Source organism: Lucilia cuprina, chromosome 4 (genome assembly GCF_022045245.1).
Source record: "Lucilia cuprina isolate Lc7/37 chromosome 4, ASM2204524v1, whole genome shotgun sequence".
Taxonomy (NCBI): domain Eukaryota; kingdom Metazoa; phylum Arthropoda; class Insecta; order Diptera; family Calliphoridae; genus Lucilia; species Lucilia cuprina.
The window spans coordinates 42,291,776-42,318,108 of NC_060952.1; the positions used below are offsets into that span (position 1 = coordinate 42,291,776).

The 26,333-nt window shown below is 31.8% G+C and overlaps 2 protein-coding genes and 1 long non-coding RNA gene across 4 annotated transcripts; 1 reads left to right on the forward strand and 2 right to left on the reverse strand.

Moving 5' to 3' along the window:
- Nucleotides 1-1,235: 1,235 nt before the first annotated feature.
- On the reverse strand, nucleotides 1,236-14,210 carry LOC111677329. The gene is made up of 18 exons (XM_023438427.2): nucleotides 14,050-14,210; nucleotides 12,643-13,672; nucleotides 12,315-12,493; nucleotides 12,083-12,244; nucleotides 11,872-12,011; nucleotides 11,622-11,803; nucleotides 11,151-11,554; nucleotides 10,734-11,092; nucleotides 10,010-10,568; nucleotides 9,914-9,946; nucleotides 9,748-9,828; nucleotides 9,548-9,690; nucleotides 9,422-9,495; nucleotides 4,805-9,350; nucleotides 4,154-4,741; nucleotides 3,720-4,078; nucleotides 3,410-3,602; nucleotides 1,236-2,379 (listed from the first exon to the last, which is right to left on the reverse strand). The coding sequence occupies exons 2-18, from the start codon at nucleotides 13,561-13,563 to the stop codon at nucleotides 2,000-2,002; spliced, it is 9,303 nt and encodes a 3,100-aa protein (XP_023294195.2). The 5' UTR covers nucleotides 13,564-13,672; nucleotides 14,050-14,210; the 3' UTR covers nucleotides 1,236-1,999.
- Nucleotides 14,211-16,504: 2,294 nt separating this feature from the next.
- On the reverse strand, nucleotides 16,505-17,150 carry LOC124419184. The gene is made up of 3 exons (XR_006940459.1): nucleotides 17,022-17,150; nucleotides 16,694-16,951; nucleotides 16,505-16,619 (listed from the first exon to the last, which is right to left on the reverse strand). It is a non-coding gene; the product is annotated as an uncharacterized LOC124419184 (long non-coding RNA).
- Nucleotides 17,151-18,052: 902 nt separating this feature from the next.
- Nucleotides 18,053-25,797, forward strand: LOC111677337 (L-dopachrome tautomerase yellow-f2-like). 2 transcript variants are annotated; one of them, XM_023438436.2, is made up of 6 exons: nucleotides 18,053-18,326; nucleotides 22,663-22,913; nucleotides 22,974-23,067; nucleotides 23,126-23,327; nucleotides 25,096-25,546; nucleotides 25,625-25,797. In XM_023438436.2, the coding sequence occupies exons 1-6, from the start codon at nucleotides 18,143-18,145 to the stop codon at nucleotides 25,763-25,765; spliced, it is 1,323 nt and encodes a 440-aa protein (XP_023294204.2). In that variant the 5' UTR covers nucleotides 18,053-18,142; the 3' UTR covers nucleotides 25,766-25,797. The 2 variants fall into 2 exon arrangements, with proteins under 2 accessions (XP_023294204.2, XP_023294205.2); XM_023438437.2 differs by having other exon boundaries at nucleotides 18,054-18,308.
- The last annotated feature ends 536 nt before the right edge of the window (nucleotides 25,798-26,333 follow it).

Genomic DNA, 26,333 nt, shown 5'->3' on the forward strand with positions numbered 1-26,333 from the left:
TAACGGAACCACGACCTTGAGAATGACAAATATAAAGACTAATAAACTACTTTGAATAGTATATATTTAATTTCTGAATGTGGAAAGCTAGGTAGCAATTCTATTAAAATTTGTTGAAAGTATTTTTGTATAAATTATATTTCATCCGAATTTTATCGTTTGGTAATGTTTTTAGGTGAATTATGGACGTGAGAGAGATATACGAACAAATTTTCATCAAGTTGTCTTTTTATAGGCAGAATTACAAATTGATACTAAATCGATACTGTATGGACCAATATTTTTGACGTTACAATTAGCAGCATAAACTCAAAATAACTTCCGCACTATTGTGGTTTTAAAAATTAAATATTGTTGTTAAATCGAAATTCGTTGATATTTATTTTAAACAAACAAACTAAATTCCAAATTTTTTGTAAAAATATGAAATACAGAGAAAACAAAACAATTTGTTAAAAAAATAAAATAAAAAACATGCAATTTAAAGCAAAATATGCAATTTATGCATTACAAAATATGCAACAACAAAGCAATGCCATTTTGTAGCAAATTCTTTGATTCGAAAAGAAAACTACTGACTAAAAAACATGCATTTGCATAGAAACCCTTGACCTGGTTATTAGTATAGACTTATCTGCGAATATTTAAAGAACTCTACCAACGGATCACGGCACAGTAGGTTGGTTTGTAGGGTTTCTAGGACATTATGGCCAAAGTTAAATCCAAAAGCAACCAGAGTACTTTTAGGATTATACAAGAAGAGTATATGGATTGTAGCAGGGGTAATAACCGGGCACTGCGCAATTCGAGCCTTTAGGGGGTAACAGGGTCAGATACACACAGGATTTTTGCAGATTGTGTGAGAACGAGGGGGAGACAGTAGGGCTATTCTATGCCACTGTTCCACAATGCAGAGTCTGAGACTGTTATGGCCAGGCAAAAGATTCCACCATGAACTAGAAGCTGTAACTTTGGCTTTATCAGGGGAATATTTTGGATTTTCAGATAAGGGACAATTAGGGAATTCCCTTCCATGACCACCTTAGGTCTCCGAGTGGATCCGAGTGGCACACAACCCTTTTAAACTAAAATAAACAAAAATATCTCGATAACTCTGATTGGTTATATAGAACGAAGAGTAAAATAAATTCTTATTATTTGCATCAATTAATTCGAGTTTATAAGTTTAGGTTTTTTTGTTTATATCTTGTATATATTTTGTTTTCAAAATTATTTGCCGTTTTCAAATTAAATTTTTTTTTATTTTATTTTTTTTGCGCTAAACTAATACGCCATATACATACATAGAATATTTCGTTATTATCAATATTGAAGTATTTGTTTAAGTATAGAATGAAAATAAAATATGTAATTTGATAATTAATTAATTAGACACTTTTAGTTGTTGTTAATAAATTGCAAAATACTGAATGTTCTAAAATTATGTGGTAAACGTATTATGTGTTTACGAACACAACTGTGTGTTGTGTGTATGAGTTGATGATGTGTAAATTGTATACAAAAAATTAAAACAATTTAAAAAGAAAAACTAAGCACAAGCATATTTCAATACTACTAATTTTTATGTATGTATTAAAAATAAAAGAAAATCACACTTTTCAATTATTAGTTTTTGTTGTTGTTGTTAATAATAATAAGATAGAATAGCATTCACTTGTCGTTTTTGTTTTAGTTTTTATTTTCTTCATATATTTCTATTAATGTTTATGTTTTATTGGATTTTATTTTCTTATTTTTGTTTTTATTGCAAATAACAATTGTTCATCAGCATTGAGTGTGTTCACAATTATATAGAGTTACGTTTAGATAGAGAGTTAATAAAATCTATTCTTCGAATAGTTTTTGTTTTACATTTTAAATAGTAAATATTTTACATTCAAAATGAATGCTTGAGAGTGCGTTTTCTTATAGTTTTTTGTTTTTCCTCTGGCTCAATTTAGAAATTGTTACTGATGGATGGTATTGAGATAAGAGATAATTACCACCAACCATTCGAAGGATTATTAGCACTAGTTGTAGCGGTATTACCATGTCCAACACAATGACCACTGCCGTTCAGTTGAGAGCTTGGCTCTTCAGTTGATGTGTTTGAAATTTGCAGGGAATTCATATTTTGCACAAATCCCTCAAGGGTATTTTCATCCAAATAGGGTGAAGTACGATGACTGGCTGGGCCAGTTGGTCCATTCTTAATTAATAAATCCTTAAAATCCAATATCGTATTGTGACTGTTATCACCCGCTACAGCAGCGACATTTGTTGCTGTTGTCGGTGTTTGTTCGAAATCGTATTTCATCGAGTTTTCCAATTCGTTTAAATTCAAGTGCATATTATTACTAGGGAAAATGGTAGTAGCATCTATATAAAATTAAAGAAGAAAAGTAAAAAAGGGTAATTTCATTAAAAAATTCGATCTTATATTCGAAAACATGCATTGTTTTGATAACAAACAGTGATGTTTTCTGTTGTTTGCGAATTTTAATCTTGTACTCAACAACATCAAAGAGGATTAACATCAGAATCAATTTTTTTTTAGATTAACTAATCTGATTATTAATTGGCATTTGATTGCCAACTCAAAAACCCGCAATAATACATTTCGAAAACAAAAATAAATTTAATGTTAATTTTACTTCGAAAAAATCAATAGAATCAATATAGAATCATTAGAGTATATTTCAGAACACTTAGGGCGGGTTTCTTACTCATCAGTTAAACTAGGCTTAACTTGCTGTTAGATTAAACTCGGAACAAATTTAGGCGGACTTTAATAGATAATAGTGTTTTTCAGTTTTAGATTTAAGCTCAGTTAACTTTGTTAGTATTGCCAAGTTTTCACTCAAAAACATAAACAATGAACAGCTGTTTTTTACAAACAATAGTTTTGTAAAATGGAACATTTTGGAAAAATGTTATATAAACATTTAAAACAATAATTAATGAAACAAAACAAATCAAAAAATTGCAATTTACTTAAAATATTATGTTTTTGTTCTTCCGAAATCATTGTTTTATTGTTTTTGTTAATTGTGTTTTCTCACTTATAACTTGAGTTTAATTGGCCAATTACACTCAGTTAAACTAAGATAATAAGTAACTTTACTGATAACTGAACAACACGAAACATATATTAAACCAGGTTTAATCAAAGAATGAAGATTATCTTTATCAGAAAAACTCGCCCTTAGAGCTCTTTCCGTCCCAACCAGTTCGCGCTTTCAGACAGACAGATGGACGGATATGGCTATGTATTCGTAGAATTTAACAACGACTAAGAATATACATATTTATTGTGGGTCTATTATCAATATTTAAAAACGGAACGACAAAATCAATGATGGGTCCGAGTTAACTGTCTAATATTATTGTAAAATATATTTTTATTTACCATTTTTGTAGTCATTTAACGGATCACGATAATTGCCTCTAAAATTAGTTTGATTTGCTTGTCCAGCCGTTGATTCATATAAATTTGTCGATGGTGGCCTGTTACCATAGACTGGGGTTATTTCAACACGATGAGCCTGCGGCGATTGGGCATTACGGGCAAAATTTGAGTCATTAACATTATGTATAGACACCTGAAGAAAAAAACGGATTTATTAGCCAATTAAAACTTTTCATGAAAAATTTAATATTAAGAATTTTATTTATAAATTTAGAAACAAAATGTATAAGGAATTTTATTTAACGCTCACCTCATTATTGAGATTCTGTCCCGGTATTAAATTCTTTAAAAAGGAAGCATCATCATAACGTATAACACCAGTATTTGGAATACCTTCTAGGTATGAATTGTAACCAGTTATAGAGGGTGGTGGTGAATCATCACCACAACTATGATGCATATGGGCACAAGTTGCAGCCGAACTACTGCTGCCACCACTGCCGGTGCCAGTAAACACGTCAAAACCATTGTAATACTTAGATTGTTGATATTTTTCCTGTAATGATAAATCAGTCACCGGTGCGACAACACCACTACCCGCAGCACCACTTACAACTGTATTAGCACCACCTTCTGAAACGTTACTCAAAAACGATGTATTGCAACCTACTGTTTGAATAGAAAAATGACAAGAAATGGGTTAATAAGAGTAAATTTCAATTATATCTTAAGACTTAAACGTACAATTGTCATTTTTATTTAGGGGCAGTGTATCTGAACCAAAATTAGACCATTGTTGTTCGACTTTAGTTTTTTGTTTCTGTTGTTGAGCGTTTTTTATTTCACTTCCAATAGCAGAAATAGGTCGCTGTTGTGGGGTAGGACGTTGAATTACAGCAGCATCACCGATTAAACCGCTCACACTAGTACCAGCACGTGCATGGTTCAATTCCGCTCCTCCGATACTGGTGCAACTAATGCTGATGTTATTGTGGGGTGTATTTGTTTGTACAGTGTCACTGGAGAAATATGAAAACGATGATGATGAAGATGGATTGTTGCCACTGGTTGTGGAAGACTTGTTATTATTTTCATTATGTTGTTGCTGCTGTTGACGTGTTGCTCTTGCAGCTTCTGCAGCTGCTTCTTGAGGAGTGTAGTAATTAACATTTCCCCCAAATTGTCTATATCCTCCCATAGCCAAGCCACTAGTAACAGCCTGGTGTAATGCTGGATTACGTATGGTATACATACCATTTTCATTCTTAATAATAGCTGCTGGTTGATCAACTGGCAAGGGTGCAGGCATAGGAAAACCGTCTGCTGGTCGACCTTAGGGAATTGAGAGGAAAATGAAAATAAATGTTATTTTATTTTGTAATTATATGTACATACCTGGCAATAAAACGGGTGGATGAATCATTGCCGCAGCTGCAGCAGTGGGTCCACCATGGAACATAGGATTTCTTAATGTTATCATTTTTGGTTGTCCACTATTTTCAGATTGATTCGAATTAACAGAACTTGCCATGGAGCATGAACCATTATTGTTAGTAGCCTTTGATTTGTTGCGTCTTTTCTTATTTTTCGACTGCTTGCTATTGCAATTGCTATTGGCCACGTTTGTCTGTGGCATTGTATTATTTCTGTTGTTGGATTGGGTTTTAGGAGGATTAGCTTCAACCATTATTATACCACTTTGAGGATCAATGCCTGCTGTGGCGCTGGCGGCATTAATATAAGGCGAACCATAATAACTGGCCATAGGATTGACAACAGGTGGCGCTATAATAGTGGCTCCCGACGCAGAGTGATGGAATGTTTGTGGATTATGTTGTTGATGAAGATGTTGCTGTTGTTGTAGAGGTTTTGCCAATTTCTTAATCGATTCAGATTTTTGACGCAGCTGCTCACTCTTAATGGGATCAACTTTTGTGAGAGTGATGCCAGGCGGCAGAGAAAGATTTTCAACTTGAACACCACGATTTAGCTGATCCATAATACTGACATTTGCCGAATTGATATGTTGTTGACGTTGTTGAGCTGTCGCTGCGGCAGTTGTTGATTGAACTTGATGGCCACTTAGACGCAAAGCTTGCATTTGATCGGCCAACGCTTGATAGGAGCGATTTTGAGATGCATTAGTGTGAGCTGGTTCCTGCGTATGTGCCGAAGTGGCCGATGATGTTATATTAACTTCATTTGCATTAAAGTAACCCATATGATTGGGTATTCCAGATGAACAACAATTCTGATGGTGGTTATGATGCGAATTCGAAGAGTGTTTTTGTGATTTTTGTTGATATTTTTTATTACGTTGTGATCGTTTGTTTGAAGAAGTCCTATTTTCTGTAGTGGATGAAGGCTGATGATTATAATGTTGATAATTATGTTGGTTCTGATCCAGATTACTAGTGTTTCTATTGTTATTACGGTTGTTGTTACTGTTGTTTCGAGAGCTAGTAGAGCAAGTCGATTGTTGATTACGTGCACTGGAAGAAGCGTTTGGTTGTTTATTATTGGATTTATTTTGAGGCATAAAACTGTTGGCATTTGTTTGCCGGTGTTCATTTTTTCCTTTACGGCTATTAGGCACTCCACCATTATTTTGTTGTATTGTTTGTTTTGGCGGACGTACGGTTTTGCTTGCTTTATTTTCCACCTCCTGCAGCCTTTGTTGTCCTCTTGATGGATTATTTAATTTTGTAGCAGTAATTTGTTGTTCCAATTTTTCATTTGACTGCTGGTATTTTGTGTTCTTATTGCTTTTAGAAGACTTGCTGGTTGCATTTTTATTTCCTGTTGACGATGATGTTGACGGCTGCGGTGTTTTGCGTTCTTTACTTTCATTTAACGTTTCCGGTTTCTTCTTCAGATTTTGTGTTGAATTCGATTTAACATTGTTACTCTGTTCTTCGGTGTATTTTGATTTTGGTTCATTCTTTTGCACTGAAGTTTTTTGCACTATATCTGAAGTTTTGTTCATTTTGACATCAACTTCATTTTCAGTATCTTCATTTGCTTCATCATCCTCTGCAGAAGACCAATCAGTTTCAGAATCTTGCATGTGTAACGACTTAAATGGATTGTTATCAAATTGTCCATTGTCCACTAATTTAGGGCGTCGTTTTTTATGTTCCTTGATTGGCGGTTCAGCAGTAATAACAGCTTCCTCTTCTTCTTCAGTTTCGCTATCAGAACTTGGTGGCGTTATTGGCTTCGGATTAGTTTTTAATTTTTGTGGTATGTTCTGTTGTTTATTAAGTGATGATTTTGTTGACTTCGTAGCTTGCGTTTGTTGTTTTTGATTTTTAGATGGCGCAGGAGGTGTTGGCGCTTTTGGTTTATCTAATTCTTGCCGTTCATCTTCGTCTTCAGCATCTGAGGATGTGGTTGAAGGAGTTGGTGGTATTCTTGTTGTTTTTTTGTTTTGTTTTTGCTGTTTCAATTGGCTGGTCTTTGTTTTATTTTTGTTAGCAGCGTTAGGCTTTTGATTGGTAGCTGTTTTTTGTTCCTTTTCGGTGTTCTTTTTATTGTTCGAAGAGTTCTTTTGTAAATCTAATGGCTTTAGACTACTGACAGAATTATCTCTCGTATTCATTTGCGAACTTGTAGAATTATTTGACGATGTAGATGTTGCAGCTGAGCAAGACGTTGTTGTAGAATCGGAACGTTTTTGTTTTGATGCATTTTTTATGGCCATCATTTGTGGTAGTTTGGGTGAATCATTAGCTTCATTTGTTGAAACTGATGTTGTAGAATTAGAGTTGGAAAGTTTATTTTTGTTTTTTCTATTCGATGATGGCTCTTTGTTGTTGGCATTAGACGCCAATGATGGTGGACAACAGGACAATTTTGATTGTTGTTGAGTTTGTGAATTCTTCTTGTTCTTCTTTGGTTGCTTCTGCTTTTGTTGCTGTTGTTGTTCTAGCTGCAATTGCTGCATTTCTAACTGCTTTTGTTCTCTCAATTCTCTTAATCTTTGCTGCTCCTCCTCAATACGCTTACGCTCTGCTTCTTCAGCAGCTTCCTTTTCGGCCTGTAGTTTAGCCAAGCGCTTCCTTTCTTTTTTCATTTGCGTTTTCGAAAGTTTCGGTGGAGGAGGAGGTGGTATAGATAGCAAATGTTCCGCAGTAAGTTTTGTAACATGTGTAGATTGCTGCGTTGTCGGTGGTTGGGGTGGATGATGCAAGGGAGTTACTGCTGACATTTGTGGTATGGTTATTGGTGGAGCTGTGCCAGTTTGTATTAGTTGGCCATTTATAAAAGTGTACAGTAATTTGTCTTTATCTGGGGATGGTCCTTTAGCCGTAACCGTAACTTGAGGCTCTGGTACATTCGGTAAATTAACTCGCCTGATTGTTACTATGCGCTTGGAGGGATCTGTGGTATTGTTACTTGCAGTATTTGCCGCCATGGCCGCTACAACATCAGGTGCTAACTGCTGCTGCTGTTGTTGTTGAACTGAAGCTACTGCTGCGGTCGGTGGAGGGGCATAACACATGGGCGTAGCACGCATTAGACCAAATGGAGCTGGAGCCGCAGGTGTGGGAAATCCAAGATTGTATGGAAAGTGGTTAGCATGGGCATAGGGCATGCTATACGATTCTGGTACCATATTTAAGTTGTTAGTTGGTGTCATAGTGAACGGAGAAGATGTACTGGTAGTAGTTGTAGCATAATTCATGGCATCGCCAGCTTCTTTTGCTGTGTGATGTAGTAAGTTGCGAACTTTAATGGTTTTATCGCCTTCCTTGCTGGTATCATGACCTTCTAACTCTCTTACTTTTTCCATTTGTTGCTCTTTAGTAGGCAAATAGGGGAATTTGAATTCGGTATTCGTTTGCTTAACCGTTGCTATTAGTTCTAGTATGGCAGTTTCAACTTTAGCTTTGGCACGTTGTAAATTCTTTATGTTACTTTCCAATTCACTGATTTTCTTTTTGTCCCGCTTCTTGTTGGCCTTTAAGGATTTAAGATTTAGTTTTTCGCTAAACTCCTTGAAGTAAATATTATGAAACTGTGATCTTAGATCTTGCAGTTCGGTTATACGTTTCTCTTCTTCTTTACGTTGTTTCTGTTTGGCTTTTTTGGCAGCTTTTTTGGGATTTAATGTCTGTGGTTGTGTCTTCTTTTTGCCAGCACCTGAAGTCGGCCCTTCAATAAAACTAAGTGTCTCTTTAATCCATTTGCGTTTTGCCTGCTCTTTGGAATAATTATCAATAATTTCACATATTTCACTGACGAAATCTAAATTGTTGGCGGTCTTTGATGATGAAATCGGTGTAGTGGTGTTATTCGTAGAATTATTATCTTTATTTTTTGTGCCCTGGCTTGAGGTTGAAGCATCACGTGTAGAGTTGTTGCTTAAGTTTGATTTCTTATTTGGTGGTTCTAGTGAGGATGATTGCTGAGGCGGAGATGGATTGTTTTCATGCTGTTGTTGTTGTGGTGGTGGTGGTGGCGGTGGTTGCAGCTGCTCTTGTTGTTGAACATGTTGATGAGTGTGTTGTTGTTGAAGCTTCTTGCTACTACTACTGCTACCGCTATTATTGTTATTGCTATTATTTTTCGATTCAGCTCCTTTAGGATTTGTTTTTAAATGTTGCAAGCATTCACAAAGATTGTGTAGATTATTATTACGTCTAGCTTCAGTATGAAAATGATCAAATGTTGCAACAATATCATGAATATCCCAAAAATCTGGCTGAGGCAAATACTGTTGAAACAACTTTAACTCTTCTGGATTTAATACATTTTCCATTTGATTTTGCGCTTCGGCACAAGCAGTTGCAGCTGTTGTAGTCGGTGATGCTGCAGTTGATGCTTGCGCAGTTTCCGCCGATTGCAAAGGTTTTGTATTTTTTCTTGCATTCACAATTTGGGACAATTTCTTACGCAAACGATCTCTTGTCTCATTCATGCGAGCATGATTGCAATCCTTAATTTAATGAAACAAATTTAAAATTTATCATTTATATTGTCTATTTGTTTTATAAATAAAAAATATACCTTTTTTAAGCGTTTTTTACTCGAATGATTTTCTTTACAATGATCTGTTCCCATATCAGAATGATCAAAACAACCTAAAATTTAACGATTATTAGGTATTCTTAATAAGAAAACAAGTCAACTTACACTTCTTAGTTTTTTCCTTGCAAGACTTTTTAGGTTGTGCCTCTACTGTTTCCGAAGGAGTTAAATCTGAGGTCTGGGGTTGTTCTTCATCTTCAGTTGGGGTCATGATTGGCGGTGGTATATTATCACATTGTGGAGGAATACTTTAATATATAAATGTCATTAAATATAATAAACATTTTATTTAGTTTAGTACTTACTCTTGGTTATCGTTTATTTTTAAAATATCATTCAATTTCCTTTGCATTTCAGCACTATTAACATTAACACCCACATCAAAACTAATTAAAAAGAGAAAAAAAACCCATTATCAATATATTGAAAAAAGTAAAAAATATTTATCTAAATAATTTGTATTTAACATACTTGGATTCCACATCGTTATTATATGGTGATAAACTGAAAATACATAAAACCGTTAGAACTTGCGAAATGTTTCTCGATATCTTTTTTGTTGCTTACCTCTTGACCTTATCGAGAAATTCTAAAAACTTTGTATCATCCTTATTGCCCGTTATTTTGTCGACATTTACTTTAATGTCATTATTTACCAATTCCAAAATATCTAAATATGAAGCTTTACGCTTTGTATGCTCTTGCATCTCATTGTCTCCAGTATTGCCAGCAACATTATCGTCATGATTGCCACCACCAGTAACAGCGGAAGCATCTTTATCATTACCATCATCCTCATCATTGTCGTCGTAATTAATAAAATAAATGGCATATATTGAGATTATAAAAATCCAATAAATTTTAACAACTAAATCATGTACATCTATTAAATCTAGTCCATTATTAGAGGCAACTAATTTACGATTATACAACATTATGTTGGGTAAAATTGAACGCAATTCTTCGCGACTCATCGACATGGGCTGATAGTAATGTACCAGATCCTGCGAGAGTGACGGAGATATTTTATTTGCTAAAATCTTATGTGCCAAAAGACAGGAAGGCAGTTTGCAATCACGACAAAAATACTCTTCTTCAATTGTTGCATGGGGATAACGTTTGCGATCTGAAAATTTAAAGTTGTTTTGTGAAAAACTGCCTATTTTTATAAATGTGTAACTATGTGTAATTCAATTTGTTGTTTTTTGATTAAAATTATTAAAAACAACGAAAAATTTGATTACTTTTAGAATAGCAACGAAATGAAAACAAATAATTATTCCAAACTTACTGTTTAAATGATTGAAGACAGCCCATGAGATATGATAACTATTATTAGTTGATGCTGTTTCTGAACTTGTTTCGTAATCATTAACATTTAACATTTCTCCAACTGAAGCTAAGGTCGAATATAATTCTTGACCAACCTCTTGAAGGGCAGTGTTTTTACGTTTTGCACCATTATTGCTGGTCTTTGAAACCAAATTTTGAAAATCATCACTGGCACAAACGTTTAATATTTTCGAATCATAGAAATTAACATCTTTCTCGACAATTTCGTGTGCCAAACATTTGGAACATTTACCGTCGGCATTACGTCTAGGTGGTAAAGGTCCACCAGCTATGGAACACGTGATACATTTGCAATAGCTGTGAATAAATAAAATTTTAATATCAACACACAGAACGTAACAATGAAACTACATACTCTGCATGATAGTCTAAGGAAACATTACACGTCTGACATTTATCATCTATAACTAAAGTATTGGGCGGTTGAAAGAAACCATCTGGCCATTTCATTTTTGTATAGGACATAATATTCTTCCAGGCTAAGCGACGATTCTTTAAGAAACGAAAATCATAAAAATCATTATCGTCCACGCTGTCCTGCAGCGAAAATCCAATGGCATCCTGTACCACCGTATCAAAAATACGATACACATCTAAAAGTGATTTACGTCGTTTACGTTCTACCTCGGACAAATTGAATTTATTCAATTCGATCCATACATCGGTCCAACGTTTTTCAACATAATTCATAATGTCATCAAACTGTATATAACGCTTGATAAGATCAGTATGATGTGCAGTTAACTCCTCCTCTTTTAACTATAAGTAAATGTAAATATATATTATAAAAATTTTTACATTTGCCGGAATTTTTTTTAATAATTACGGTTATAATGCAGGCCAACATAGTATCTGCCAAATGAAAATGAACATGTTGCTGATACAAACGTTGACAGAGAAGTTTCCAGGTTAAAGAAAATTTACGCAAAAAGTCATTTTCGAAAGCAAACAAATAAGAAGCCACCTGCTCGGAAATGCGCATTAAATCATCATAGCCATTGAGAATATCTAAAATGTAAAGGAAAACTTTGTTATAAACAATAATACAATTTAACTGGATAAATATCTTTCTTTACAATTTATCATTTCATCAGCTGGTATTTTACTTTTATCGGGCTCTACAATTTCCAAAAAACCTTCCGCATAGGCTTCCACAATACATTCCACATGAAATGCCAATATTTGCAACAAAAGCAATGGATTGTTTAGCATTAAACTGAAAAAATTCATAATAGAAGAAAAAATAAGTAAATGTTAAAAAGAACATAAGTTTCAATAGAAAATTACATGGAACTGAAGAGTACAAATATCATATTATCCGATAGATATTCATCATAAATAAAATCAAAATGCTCAGCCTTTTTATGGTATATAACACCACATGTTATCCAGTATATTTCCTTATTACTATCGAGTAGCTTTTCAAACTTATTATAAGCAGTAATGTTTCTATATAAAAATAAATAAACAAATCAATTATTTATATTTGGTTTTGCATGACAGATATATAGTTACTTACTTTAACATAGGTCCATATGATTTAATTAAAACATCTAATAGCATAACTACCATATGAGTGGCTTTAAATTGTTCCACCATTATATGTATGACAAATTCACGATATTTTTCACAATTTTCGCATAAACAAAATGTTAAAAATTCATCATCAGAGTGAGTTACTACTATATTGGAAACATCCTAAAAAGTATATTAAATAGATTATTTAATATTTTTAAATAAAAAAGTAACGGATTTTATTTTTTCATGATAGAAGCTCAAAATTAAATCATAACATGATTGTGAATTGGACAATTTATTGAAACAAAAATAAAACAATTACAACTTACCATATACGGATTAAGAGGACAATTTCGTTTTTCCTCTGGACTCATAGCGGAAAATTCCATTATACGGCGTTTATCGATATCTATGCAAACTATATTGTCATCACGTTGACTCAGTTCCGCCAGAGACACAATCGACTTAATAATTATAGCAAGTATTTGTTGAGGAGCCAGTGGATCGAATTCTTTAATCGAAAGTATTTTCGACAGAGCAGTTGGTGGATTTTCATCATCCATAACAGATATACAATTATTTTCGAAAAGTTTGAAAAAAGGCATAGAACATTTATCTGAAAGCAAAGATGAACTACTGCCAGTACTGCTGCGACGATCGGTGGGTGCAAGAGCAAGAACTGCGGCAGTTGAAGATGACCTAGCATGATTGCAATTATAGCTGCAGGGTCCTTCATCGTCGCTGTGATAATATATCAAATCATAAATATCATTTTCAATTGATGTCTTTAATTTTCCACTGCTGGCGTTAGCACTATTCTCTCCAAGTGGTGGATAGCAGTTTGATTTTTGTTTTTTACAATGTTTTGGTTTCTTTTGCGGTTTTGAAACTGTTGTTATTGAAATATTTTTATTGCTGGTATTGTTTGCTGAACATTCTGCATCCATTTTTTCTTCCGTATTTTTGGAATCATTTTCAGAACTCAATTGTAAGGCAGCCTGGGCTTCAGTTAGTAGGACATATGGATCAAAGTCTTTGTTACCGCCCAAAGCAAGAGGACTCTTTAGCTGCACACTTATTTTCTCACACTCATCATCCACATTCATTTTATCGTCTTCTGATTCTGAGGATGATGAACTAAATTGTACATCGGCTTTTGACATTCCTCTTTTGATCTTTAACTTGTCCACCATATCTGGTCTGAGACGTCTCAGACGTACTTTACACATTTTATTTTTCTTTGCATCCATTGTAAAGTATTTTCAATTCCAAACAAATTTATTTTCACTTTGAACGATTGTAATTTTTTCTATTTGGGCTTAAAGCAATACATTTGCATCTTTCGTACTTTACTTTAACCTAGAATGTTTTTAGAAATATTAAACTTTATGAATTTTTTCAAATAGTTGCAATTTGTAAATATTTTAAGTGTTTGTTATTAAATAAATCTTTTTTAATTATATATAAATCCACTGTTCTCTGTACTGCACTTTCTTATAACAATTTACGTTTTTTTCTATCTAGTTTGTATATCAATATTCGCATTTTCACGTATTTTGCTTTGTTTTTGATATTCGTTGCAAATTACACAAAAATTGTCTTCCTCTTCTTCTTCACCTTATTGTACATCTTAATTTCTTTCGTCTTCTGGATGTATGGATTTCAACCGTGAGAAGAGACTCGCTTGTTAAGACACACAAAATTGCAATTATGTTTTTCTAACAACTTTCACTTACTTTTCAGTACAATAAATTTATATCGTTTTATTATTTCATATTCTATATGGAACGATGTATCAAATGAAATGTTTTTTGTTATTTAATTATATTTATTTTCACTAAATTTTCGATAATAAATAATTCTGTGTGCACTTGATTTGTTGAATTTTTCTCGTGTGTATGAATTTTCTTCGTTTATCGCTTCGTTTCCACATTCGTTGTACAAATCATGATGTTGCCAGATGGTCATTATTTTTTTAGTTCCCGTTTTACAACTAACTTAATGTAAGAGGGAATAAAAACGCTTAAATTAATTTCTTGGCAAGTGACCCAACTCAAAAATCGAATGGATGATTTTTAGTACTTAAACTAGTTGTCTTCATATTTGGGTAAAGGATAATACTATTGGATAATAGGCCAGGAACAAATTTTAAACTCTATCGGTCAAGAACTTCCAGAGTTAGTGGGGTCACAATTCGTCCTAACAAAATTTGTACAAAGTGCCGGTTCACACTAGGAAAACTTTTTTTGAAAAACTTTTGATTTTGCGTGAGAGAGAAAGAATATTATTCATCTTTCCCGCGGTACGGAGTTTCCCGTATTCGAAAACTTGTTTTGTTTTGTTATTCTTCTTATTCGTACAACAACAACATGACCCGGTCCACACTAGGAAACTTTTGTTGAGAAACCTTTTCATAATTCTCTTTTGAAGTTTCCTTAATGTCCACACCTAAAAACGTATGTGTATACATTAAAAAACTTCAAAAAAGAATTAAGAAAAAGTTTCTCAACAAAAGTTTCCTAGTGTGGACGAGGTCTTAGCTTAAAATGAAGGAAATGTACTTATATACAGGGAAACCAAAATATGCAAATGTATGGTTTTTTGTTTCACACAAATTTAAAAGTTTTGGCATCAATTGGTTTGAGCATATTTTTCCATATTTTACCCATAAGAAAGAATAGAATAGATAGAAATAAATATAACAAAAAATCAAGGACCTAAAATAACTGTGTTTAGACATCGGAAAAATTGTTTTTTTTAAATATAATTAAAAGTTGTACACATGGTATAAGTAATAGAAGAAAGATTTATCAAAAGACCAATTGGTTTGCTCCTTACATTTTTCGAAGCAAATTTTAAAAATTAATTAAAAGAACGTCCGGTTGAGTAAAAATGCCAATGTTCCCAGAGTAAAAATAGTTTAACTAACTTTTTTGAAAATTTACAAATAAAATAAACTTTATACTTCTCGTTACTTATCAATAAATTAAAATTGAAACAGCCTTCTATATTATTTAAATCATGGTAACTATTATAGTCAACATAAAAAATAAACGTCGGTCGTAACTGTCATTTTTCAATTTATATTTTTTCATTGTTTCAAAACAATTATTTTTGAGAAATTTTTTTTTTCTTGTCAATAAAAATTATGTAGTAGAAAATATTTTTTTATTTATAAAGATTAATTCATTTAAGGAATTTTTTGTTTATAATAAATATGTGAATTAAAGTTTAAAAAAAAAACAGTATTTCAAAGACATATTGTTAAAAGGCAGTTAGTTATATGTATAAGATTTCTAGCTTTTCCGTTCTTTTGTTGTATTTATCTAGGTATATAAAATCATCATATAATGAATGCCGTTTTCTGGTCTTTTTTGGATTTTGTATACTACAAGAAAACATTTTAACTCAAACTACTCACACGTTTTTTTTTATTTTGAAATTTTTACTACATCGAGTTTATTTTGAAAGAAACTTCAATTTTGAAATTCATATAAATTATTTACAGTACACCCTGTTGTTTATGTTTCCGATTTCCCGTTCAATTTATTTGTGCCACCAAAGTAATACGGCGTCTCACTAACTTTATTAAATTGTTGACGGCGTAAAATTTGTTTGTTTTTAAAAACTAAGCAATTTAATTTAAGCACAAACATATTTATTTAAAATAATAAAATAACGTATGTAAAACATTTAAAACATTTTTTTCGGTGTTTTATTATTGTATTGTATGAGTCATGATGTAATAAGTAAGGTGAGAGCGTTTAGGCAACAACAGCAACAAACACAATATTTTTTTGTTTGTTTAGAGTATATGTTTAGTCAAAATTAAAATTCTAAAATTGAAAAATAATAAATATTGGAAAGAAAATTTGTTGTGTATTTCACAATATTACATATAAAACCGTCGTTGCATTTAAATTGTATTCGCAGCAGGACAACGTCTTATTGGTGCTTCATCTGATATTCTTCATTTGGAACCCTTTTATCAGCATTTTCATTCATAATTTTTGATTTGAATTTTTTTCGTTTGAAAACACAAATTTAATTTTTATGTTAGAATAAAAATAAATAAATTATTTTTGACAAAACTCAAGCACTTTTACAATAAACAAATAAAAATCAGCTGCCTTGATGATTTCACCTTACTTAGTGCATCCTGGTATGAGTAAAAGTTTATTTAAAAATTAAATTTTTTATATGAATGCAAATATTTTTTTATTTTCCCATATCTTAATATACATACATATATATTTTTCTTACCATCTTAATGGCGTTCCGCGATAATTTAAAAAATCAGGAAAGCCTAAAATTAAAAAAGCCGAATTTACAAAATTAAGTTTTTTGTCGAATATTTGATAAGTGTGAACACATACATACTTTGATTACCGTTGGCCAACTTTTTAAAAAATGTAGACTTTAATTTTCTTTAAGTTCTGAAGTACTTTATGTATTATAAAGGACATATGTGTCTTTCCAAAACCGTTAGTACATTTCTCCATACAATTGATACTGTACTTCGGCCAAAAAAGCAATGTCGCTGCAAGCTGAATAACGCAAGGAATATTTGAAGGAGGCAGGTGAGTTTAAACGATGTTTAACAACATTCGAAAAGCTTCTTTATTCAGATGAAAATTTCTAATAAATCATTAAAGTTTGTAAATATTAATCCCTTTATCATGCGGTTTTGATTGTAATGTCTACTTACGCTGTTTCCTGCAGCTCTAGTGGATTGGTGTAGTCCCTTAATATTTTTCGTTTTACTATGTTACTTTTTTTCCTTCATTAAAAATAAAACTATTTTTCGTAATTTTGCAAAAATCTATAAAAATAATATATTTTAGAATGTAAGCAAAACAAAACATCTGATTCGAATATTGGTTTTGATAATTTTCGAATTAAAGGAAAAACAAGTAGATTTCAAGACACAAATTTAAATCAGAATAGATTTTCAATTCTGATAAATGACAATTATGACTTGGATTCTGTAACAACCCTGAATATGCCTCGCCACCTCTATAGTAGGGAGATACAAAAATCAAAATCTTTCTGAGTGGATTAATACATGTCCTTCCGTTCGTCTGTCCGGCTGTCTATGTTAACCTTGTTTGCAAGGTACAAGCCGTTATTTTCACATGTTTTTTGGCACAAAGACGAAGCCTATTGAAATTGTCTATAATTTCACCTAGCCACATACTTTGTATGTTAAACTCTCTTTTAGTTCCTGAATTATTTCTTTTTGTTTATAATGTTTAAATGCTGAAATTTTGTAATATGTATGTATTTAATCGATATGTATATCTTTAATCGATTTCCATCTTTAAGAAGCGTAGTATTAACTCACCTTATAATAAAATATGACACTATTTGAAGGGCAGTTTCATTACATCATAATACCTGTGTTATAGGGTATAATTATTTTATTAATACTTGTGGAACATCTTACAATTCAGCAGAGAAATATTAAACCGGTTTTGAGATAATTTTTCAAAAAAAAAAAAAAAAAAAAAAAACACTAAAATCTATAAACTTAAATCGTATATTAGCGAATGCATATTGTTTTAATACTAGCTAATCAGACGTTTAAACACATCTATCTATTAATCAACTCAACTCATACTTGAAGCTTAAGATCTATCTATCAATATATAGCGTACTCAAACATTGTGATTTTTTTCTTTTGCCGATCGTTTGTATTTTTTAAACACTTGCTCAAAGTTTATACGAATTGTTATTCAGAACTTAGTAGCTATTCTTCCTTTGCTGAGAACGGTTCTTTAAAGTGTTAAATAAATTTGTGCTTATTAATTTAAAGAGACCGGCTTTAAAATGATTTTACGTTTAATATGTATTGTTTCGGTTATATTTTTATATTCTGTATTACATACAAAAGCAGATGGTATGATTGAGGTTTTCAAATGGAAACAAATGGATTATTACAACCGTGGAAACAATCCCATGACAACAGGTCCAACTATAACTAGCCCACCATCGGGTAAGACACCAAAATCAGGTACTTATAGATTTGTGCCATCCAAAAAAAAACTGATAATTCATTATTTGTTTTGTGAAATTATCATCTAAAGTCACAATTGTTTGAATATGAAAACAGTAAGGTCATTATTATAATGTATGTTTATAATAGACCTGCCCTTAGAAAATATATTTTTATACCCATCATCACTCTCTATTGAGGAGGGTATATAAGATTTGAGCTGATGTGTGTAATGCACTAAAATATAGGGCCTACCGTCAAGTATAACGATATCGTTCCGTCCATCCTTAAAAATTATGCACAATAACCTCCCGAGTTCTACTTTAAAACTTACAATTACATCAAAAATACTAATAGAATTTAGGACATGGATTTTTGAAAAGTTTTCAGATACTCGCAAATAAAATTCATAGTAAATTTATTTTTTTTAAGGGCTAGTCTAATATTATTTAGTACTTAAATATATACACAATATTTATGTTTTTGATACTAAATTTCGTTAATAATTGGGTCTTTCCAATATACACTTTCATTATCTGTGAAATATTCAAAGATTAATAATAATAAAACAATTAAATTAATAAATAGAAAATATTTTAATTAAATACTAAAACAAGTTTATTTAAACAATATTTCTTGTAGTTTAGATTTGATTATCATTTTGAAATTTTCCGGTGAATCCCGTCAAAAACCTTAACATCATTAAGTTCAGTATGTTTACGTTGTTGAAAAGCTTCAAATTTCAAAATAAATGTAAAATTTTTACTAGAACTCAATCTGGAAAAAATGTTTTTCAATAAACATCCCCGAAAATTTTATATACTTACACATGTATGTAGGGTAGAAGGAGGACCATATGCCACTTTTTTTGAGGCGGCCTCAAATTAAAACTACAATAATTTTTTTCTTGGTTCGGATACTTAGATATGTTGGCTTTAGTTTTATTCCTTTCAATTTTTCTTAAGTCATCCTCATGTACATATTTTTTTAACTTTTCCTTTCTGACCAAAAACGGCGATACCGCCCCATCCATGGGGTAAATGCGCCAAGGGGATGGGGCAGATTTGTCATTAGTAAAATAAAAGAAAAAAATACAAAAATAAAAACTTATTTTGCTGTTTTATACCTTAATTCATTAAACAAAGTATAATAAATCAGATATTTATTGTTTATTTCACAAAACTTAACCAAAAAAATTAAAACAAATTATTACTGATTTTTTCTATATTTTAACCAAATTTTGTTCTACATCACAAGCATTACATATATTTGGCATATGTGCCCCACGGGCAGTTCTGGCGTTTAGTTTCAATTTTTTGGGGCTTCAAATTATATTATCGAAAATTTTATTATGTCTTATTGTTCACTATTATTGACATTCTAATACTGACCAATATATTTTTTCTATCACAAAAACTAAAAAAATTAGCACAAAAAGTTCACACAGTGAAATATTTTCACAGCCCTTTGAAAAACAATAATTCATGTCCCATCATATGTAAAGTTAATGTTTCAAATTTTCAGGGATGATAGATAATTGATAAACGAAAACAAAATTTAATAATGCGATAGAATCGATTACTCGGTTTTCAAGTTATTCGCATTGACAGATGTGCCTCTATGGCGAATGATCCCCCTTCTACCCTAAGTCATGCATTTTAAGTAATTTATTTAAAACATGGTTGTCATTGAAGGCAAGTACTTACCATAGTCGCTGATAGAATTAGAAAAATTAGTTAAGTCAATCGTATGAAAAATCAAAACAAAAAGCTTCTAAATTTTCATAGTGTAAACGGTAAAGGTATTAGAAAATTAGAAATAGTAAGACTGTTATATTCGAACATGCCGAATCTTATATACCCACCATCAAATAATTGCCGAAAAGAATTGCTTTGAATTTATGAATCGATGCTTTTGTTATTATCAAAAGAAGAAAAAATGAATTTCTGATAGGGTAGGAGCCAATTATTGACCGGTCCCCAAAAAATTTAGTAGACAGATTTTGGTTTTTAAAAAACTTGTTTATGTTGAATTACATCGTTTTACTCGGATTTTCAAGGTAGTCATTTTCTGAAGGAAATTTTTACGGGTGGTAGAGTCAAATAAAGATCGATCCTCACAGAAGATGGTAGATAGATTTTGGCTTATATTAAGCTTGTTTATGTCAAATTTCGTCGCTGTATTCTCATTAAAGCGCCAGTAATAAGACTTTAAGCAATTTTCTGAAGAGCAGTGAGGGTCAATTATCGACCGATCCTCACAAAAGTTAGTAGAAAGATTTTGGGATATACAAAACTTGTTTATGCAGAATTTCATGTAGAATTCCATCGTTGTACTGGTAAATATTTTTAAACTCAGTTATAACTGTTAAAACTGATATCCGGGAGGGCCACTTGTATGGGGGCTAAGTGAAAACGTGGACCGATTTTGCCCATTTGCAATACCAAACAAACCTTATCAATAGAAAATATTTATGTAATTTCAGCTGTCTAGCTCCTTCCGTGAGGTCCCGATTTTGTCTGCTTTCAGTACGTATATACTGGGTCTTAGTTGAAAATGTTGATGTTTTGATAGTGGGTATAAACAAATTTAAAGATTTATATTACACATTATTAATGAGACGTTATTAGACTACTTCAATGAAATCATGGCGATATATAGAAGTCATTGAATAGATTATTACAATTTACATTCATTACATTAGTGTTTGCTGGGATATCTAATTTTTTATACTTCTGGTTAAAATAAAGTGTAACTTATTTTTAGGTTCTTGTGGATGGACTATACTATGTTACATTTTCTTAACTAAAGTGATTACTGATCAGTGTCATATTTAATATGCATATCACATACATACATGTTTTATGCATATGTTATTATGCACTTTATTATAGGAGTCCATTCAACTTGTTTATGGCAAATTCACTTCATAAAAACTTTGTATACAAAACGAGATACATAAATCTTCTTAATAAAACATAAAGTTAAAGTTTTAAAGTTTGGACCAAAGGTTGATCTGCCGCAATCTTTAGATCCCATAGTAGAAAAAATAAATGTATTTAGAATGATGAGATTAATTGCCGAATTCATCTTTCGATTTCTTTTCATTAAATCGTAGAATTTTAAGTTTATTTATTAAGTTTAAAAAAAATCAAATATGGCGATATCCAAGATGTGAGGGTTTATCGCCACGCAATTTAAAACCGAAATCGGGAACAAATAAGGTCAAGCAGATATTGATAAGTCAAAATAAATTGAACCACTGATTCGAAGAACATCAGAGACTTTAATTAGAAAACAATTTCGTAAAGTTAAATGCTTATTTTTGTTCAGAGTCAAGGCTAATGTTGGATTAATGTATAAAGTTAAAAAAGCTCCAGATATATTGCCAAAATAAACGGGACTTTTTACTGCCGGATTGAACATTTTTGAGCGGTTGATAACCGACGTAATGATTAAGAATAATGCCACATAAAAAACAATTAAGAAATTATAGTCGGGCGAGGCCGACCATAAGCCATTTGTTATTGAATTAAACTGTGGACATTTAAGTCAAATTTTGAAGGAGGCTTTTTATAGGGGCTAGGGTCAAATGAGGACCTATAAATATAGAGTTCATGAAGGCTAGTATAGAGCTTTTTGTCGACATACGAGTATATTAAACTTAATTATGAACTTAAAAGCCTTATTCGGGGGTTCAGTTGTATGGAGGATAGGTGAAATAATGGACCGATCTTAACCATTTTAATAGGCTTCGTCCCTGGGACAATAGAAGATCATAAACCAAATTTCTTTGAATTATCTTTAAAATTCGACTCAGAAAATTATTCTGAGCCGATTGGTAAGGTGAGTATAGGATCAATATTATTTTGCGTTACAAACATCAGCACAAATCTAACATACCCTCCCCACTAAATTGGTGAAGGGTATAACAAAATGTCCCATTATATTATGGCTTGATAAACCCAGAAATATCTATTACGGGGTGTTTAAAATATCAGGTTTTACCAATCTTTCAACAGCTAGTGTCTTCATATTTCTGTACTGAAAAAAGACTCTTTATTCAAACAATACCGACAGGCTCGTCGACCATCTCATCCAAAATGGTAATGCAAGCAAGAATAATACCTTTAATAATCTTTATATTTTGTATAGGCTTTTACCCAATTTTTAAAAAAAATTTTCTGTCACGTATTGGTGGAGAAGATAGTTCGAAGCTAATTTCTTCCTATGTGCAATCTTGAAAATTATACCTTGAGTTCAAGGTTTACAAGTTATCATTATTATTTTAAAACATACATATGTATGTGTAAACTATAGTACATTATTATTAACTTCCAGTTTTATTATTTAGGAATTATATATTTTCCTGGCCAATATCATGGAGCAAGAAGTAGGCGTCAAGTAAACAACAATGCTTCGTATATACCTTATAATAATGTACCGATGGGAGCTACACATTTCAAAGGACGTTTATTTGTTACAATGCCAAGGAGAAGAGTTGGTATACCATCAACCTTGAATTATATTGATTTGAATAAAGATGGTGCACAAGAAAGTCCAAAATTAATAGCATATCCCGATTTTGAAACAAATCAGTTAACGGTACTATAAAACTAATAGGCACTGAAAAAAATGATCTTAATATTTAATGTATATTTTCAGTCCAATAGTGATCATTTAGTTTCCGTATATCGCACAAGTGTTGATAGTTGTGGTCGTTTATGGTTTATTGATACAGGAATGTTGGAATATCCCAGTAAGTTTAAATGCGTAACACATTGTTTTTTTTAACAAATAATTTTTACTTTCCTTAGATAACTTTATGCAAATTCAAAGACCCACAATTTGGATAATTGATTTACGTACAGATAAAGTTATAAGGCGTTTTGAAATACCAGCATCTGTGGCAGCCGAAGGTAGAGGTTTAGCCAGCATTACTCCCGATACAGATAAAGGATGCGATAAAACCTTTGCTTATATACCAGACTTGGTTAGCAATCAACTTTATGTGTATAGGTAAATTAAATACACAATATTATTTTCATATTTTATCTACTTATTCATCTATTAATCGTAATCGATAAAATTAATAACCAAAGTTTAAAATTTCATGAAAGTATTTGAATATGTAGAGATATTTTTTTCCGTACGTTTGAAGAGCTATAGTGCAATTTAATAACGTGATTTCAATTCGAATCGAATTTTTATTAGTTTATATACTTCTTTAACTCCCTATTTGTAAGCGAGCGTAGAAGAACTTGCTTCCAACGACATCACCATGTTAAAATAATGAGTTAAAATGCTAAAGAATAAGTGGTGAAAAGAGGTTTTATTAGCATTTTAACTCATTACTTTTCAATGTAAGTTTTTCCTAGGATGTTATTTGTAGTGACTTTTTTTCATCTCTGTCCTCACTTTTGAATGGGATTCGCATTTTTAGATGTGATTAAGGTATTAAAAAAGATAGGGATGTATTGATTTTTTCATTCCGTTTGTAACATATTAAAATATAATATATATAAATTATGAGTCCCTATTAAATTCTAAGATGATCTTGCCATGACTGCCGGTCTGTCTGTTAAAAGTACGAAAGAGTCCGAACGGAAAGAGCTAGAGAGTTGAATATTTCTTATAGGTAAGGTTTGTTTGGCATTGAAAATGGGTCTACGTTTTCGCATAGCCCCCATACAAATGGACAACCGAAAAACAGCTTTAACAGTCATAACTCTGTTAAAAATACGGGCATAGCTTTGAAATTTGGCATAAGTTTTTTATGAGGATCGGTACATAATTGACCCTACCCCTCATATAAGGTCCCCTTTTGACTAACGTACATTACGGGCTTAAAATGCGAGTATAACTAGGGAACCTTCCTTAATCGCAATTTGTATTCGAAGAACAGGATGCTTATTGCACGTTAAGAAGAGAAATTCCATTGGTAAGAATTGGGGTTTTGCGCCCAGGCATGGGTACACTCGCTTAACAGGTATGTATGTTAGTACTGTGTGGCTCAAAAATGTGCTTCAATTGGCATAACTAGTGTACGGGCTAGTAAACTATATGGGACATTGGATATTATTCTAATCTTGAGAGTGTTGCGATTAGAAATTTTCTGGAGAAAGCTGGCACCAGTATACTGTGATATACAAGATAACAAAATCGCAGCTGATTTGGCCAATCATTGTTTGGATATGAATCTTAATTGTAAAACTTTCCGTATGTCACTACTATAGATTAGGTGTGATATAGGCTATATTTTGGTTGTTATCAAGGTATTACACGAAACATAAGTGGTTGTTTAGTTAAAATATTAAAAACTTATTCCTCAATTGATATGAATAGCTAAGTTCTACTTTGGTAAGTTATTTCAGGGACCTGATGTCATGAAATCTTAAAATTCTGCTTTCAAAAATTCAGAAATCGAGCTAGGAAATGGGACTAGGTGTAATATGGCGATATTCCGGTTTTTATCAAGGTATTAGACAGGCTATTAATTAACCGAAACATAAGTTGTCAGAAAATTAAAAACTCATTCCTCAAGTGATATGAATAGCTCAGTTCTACTTTGGTAAGCTATTTCTGGGAAATGATCTCATGAAATCTTAAAATTCTGGCTGTAAAAAATCAGAAATCAGAGTTACTAGTTTGGATGGGAAATCGTTAATTACATCAATTGTATCGAGCTCTGCTCCTTTATAAAAATATTTTCTATTCATTTCTAATATGAATGACCTTAATACACATACATATATACTATATGTACAAAAATTGTTTTGTTTTATAGTTACGAGTTAAATAAAATGTGGTCATTTGAGCATAATTATTTCAATTTTGATCCTATTGCTGGTGATTTGAATATTGGTGGACAGTCTTTCAGCTGGAATGATGGTATTTTTTCAGTCAGCTTGGGACCAAAAGAACGAGATAATTCACGCAATATTTTATTCCATGCCATGGCAAGTAATAATGAGTTCGTAGTTAACAATGCTGTGCTGCAAAACGAAAGAAATGCTCAACGTGGCAGTCATGGTCAAGATTTTCGTCTTTTGGGTAATCGCGGTGATAACAAACAGTCGACTATGCACGAATATGATCCTCGTACTGGAGTGGTATTTTATGCTGAAATTCAACGTAATGGAGTTGGTTGCTGGAATACACGTAAGCCATTTAACGCAGCTAATCATGGTCAAGTGGCACAAAATGAACAAACCATGATATATCCAAGTGATTTGACGGTAATATATATTTGTAAAAAATATAAACAAAAAGTTTAAAACTTTTTTTAAATTTTATTTTTTTGTTTGCCATTACAGATTGATGAAGATGGTACCATGTGGGTGATGACTAATTCTATGCCTATTTTTATTTATTCTACTTTAGACACAAACAAGTTTAATTTCCGCGTTTGGAAACAAAATACAGTAACTGCTGTTCAAAACACTGTGTGTGCTTAATAATAAAGAAAAAACACAATTAGATAAATAAATTTTCTTTTAAGATGTCTTTTTTATTTGTAAAGGATAACTGAAAATTGAAAACAAAAACTTTAAAATACATTGGATTTTTTTCTTAATGCTTATGCTCTACGGAAATAAAATCATATCACGTTTATTAAATTAAATTTGTTTAATTACACAAATCCATTATACAATAAACTTAAATTAAATAAAATATTTTTTTATTTCGAAAAATAGGCACTATAATATTGCATCTGATTATCTAAAATAAGACATAAAGGTAAAACAAAATTAATAGGGAATTCAAAATTAAACAAAATTATAGATGGGCCATATGCACTTGTTGTGTTTTACTCAAACATATTCATTAGCCATTTCCAATATGTAATTGTCATTTTTATTACCGAATTATTTGATAAAGAGTTCCGAAACCGTAAAAACATACAATTTATTGAATGTTTACTATACTCCATATCATTTCTAAAATATTTATTACTGAGTTTGTCCTAATATATCACTTTCAACTTTCTATGCATGTTTCTGTACAAATTTTCTCCATTATTTT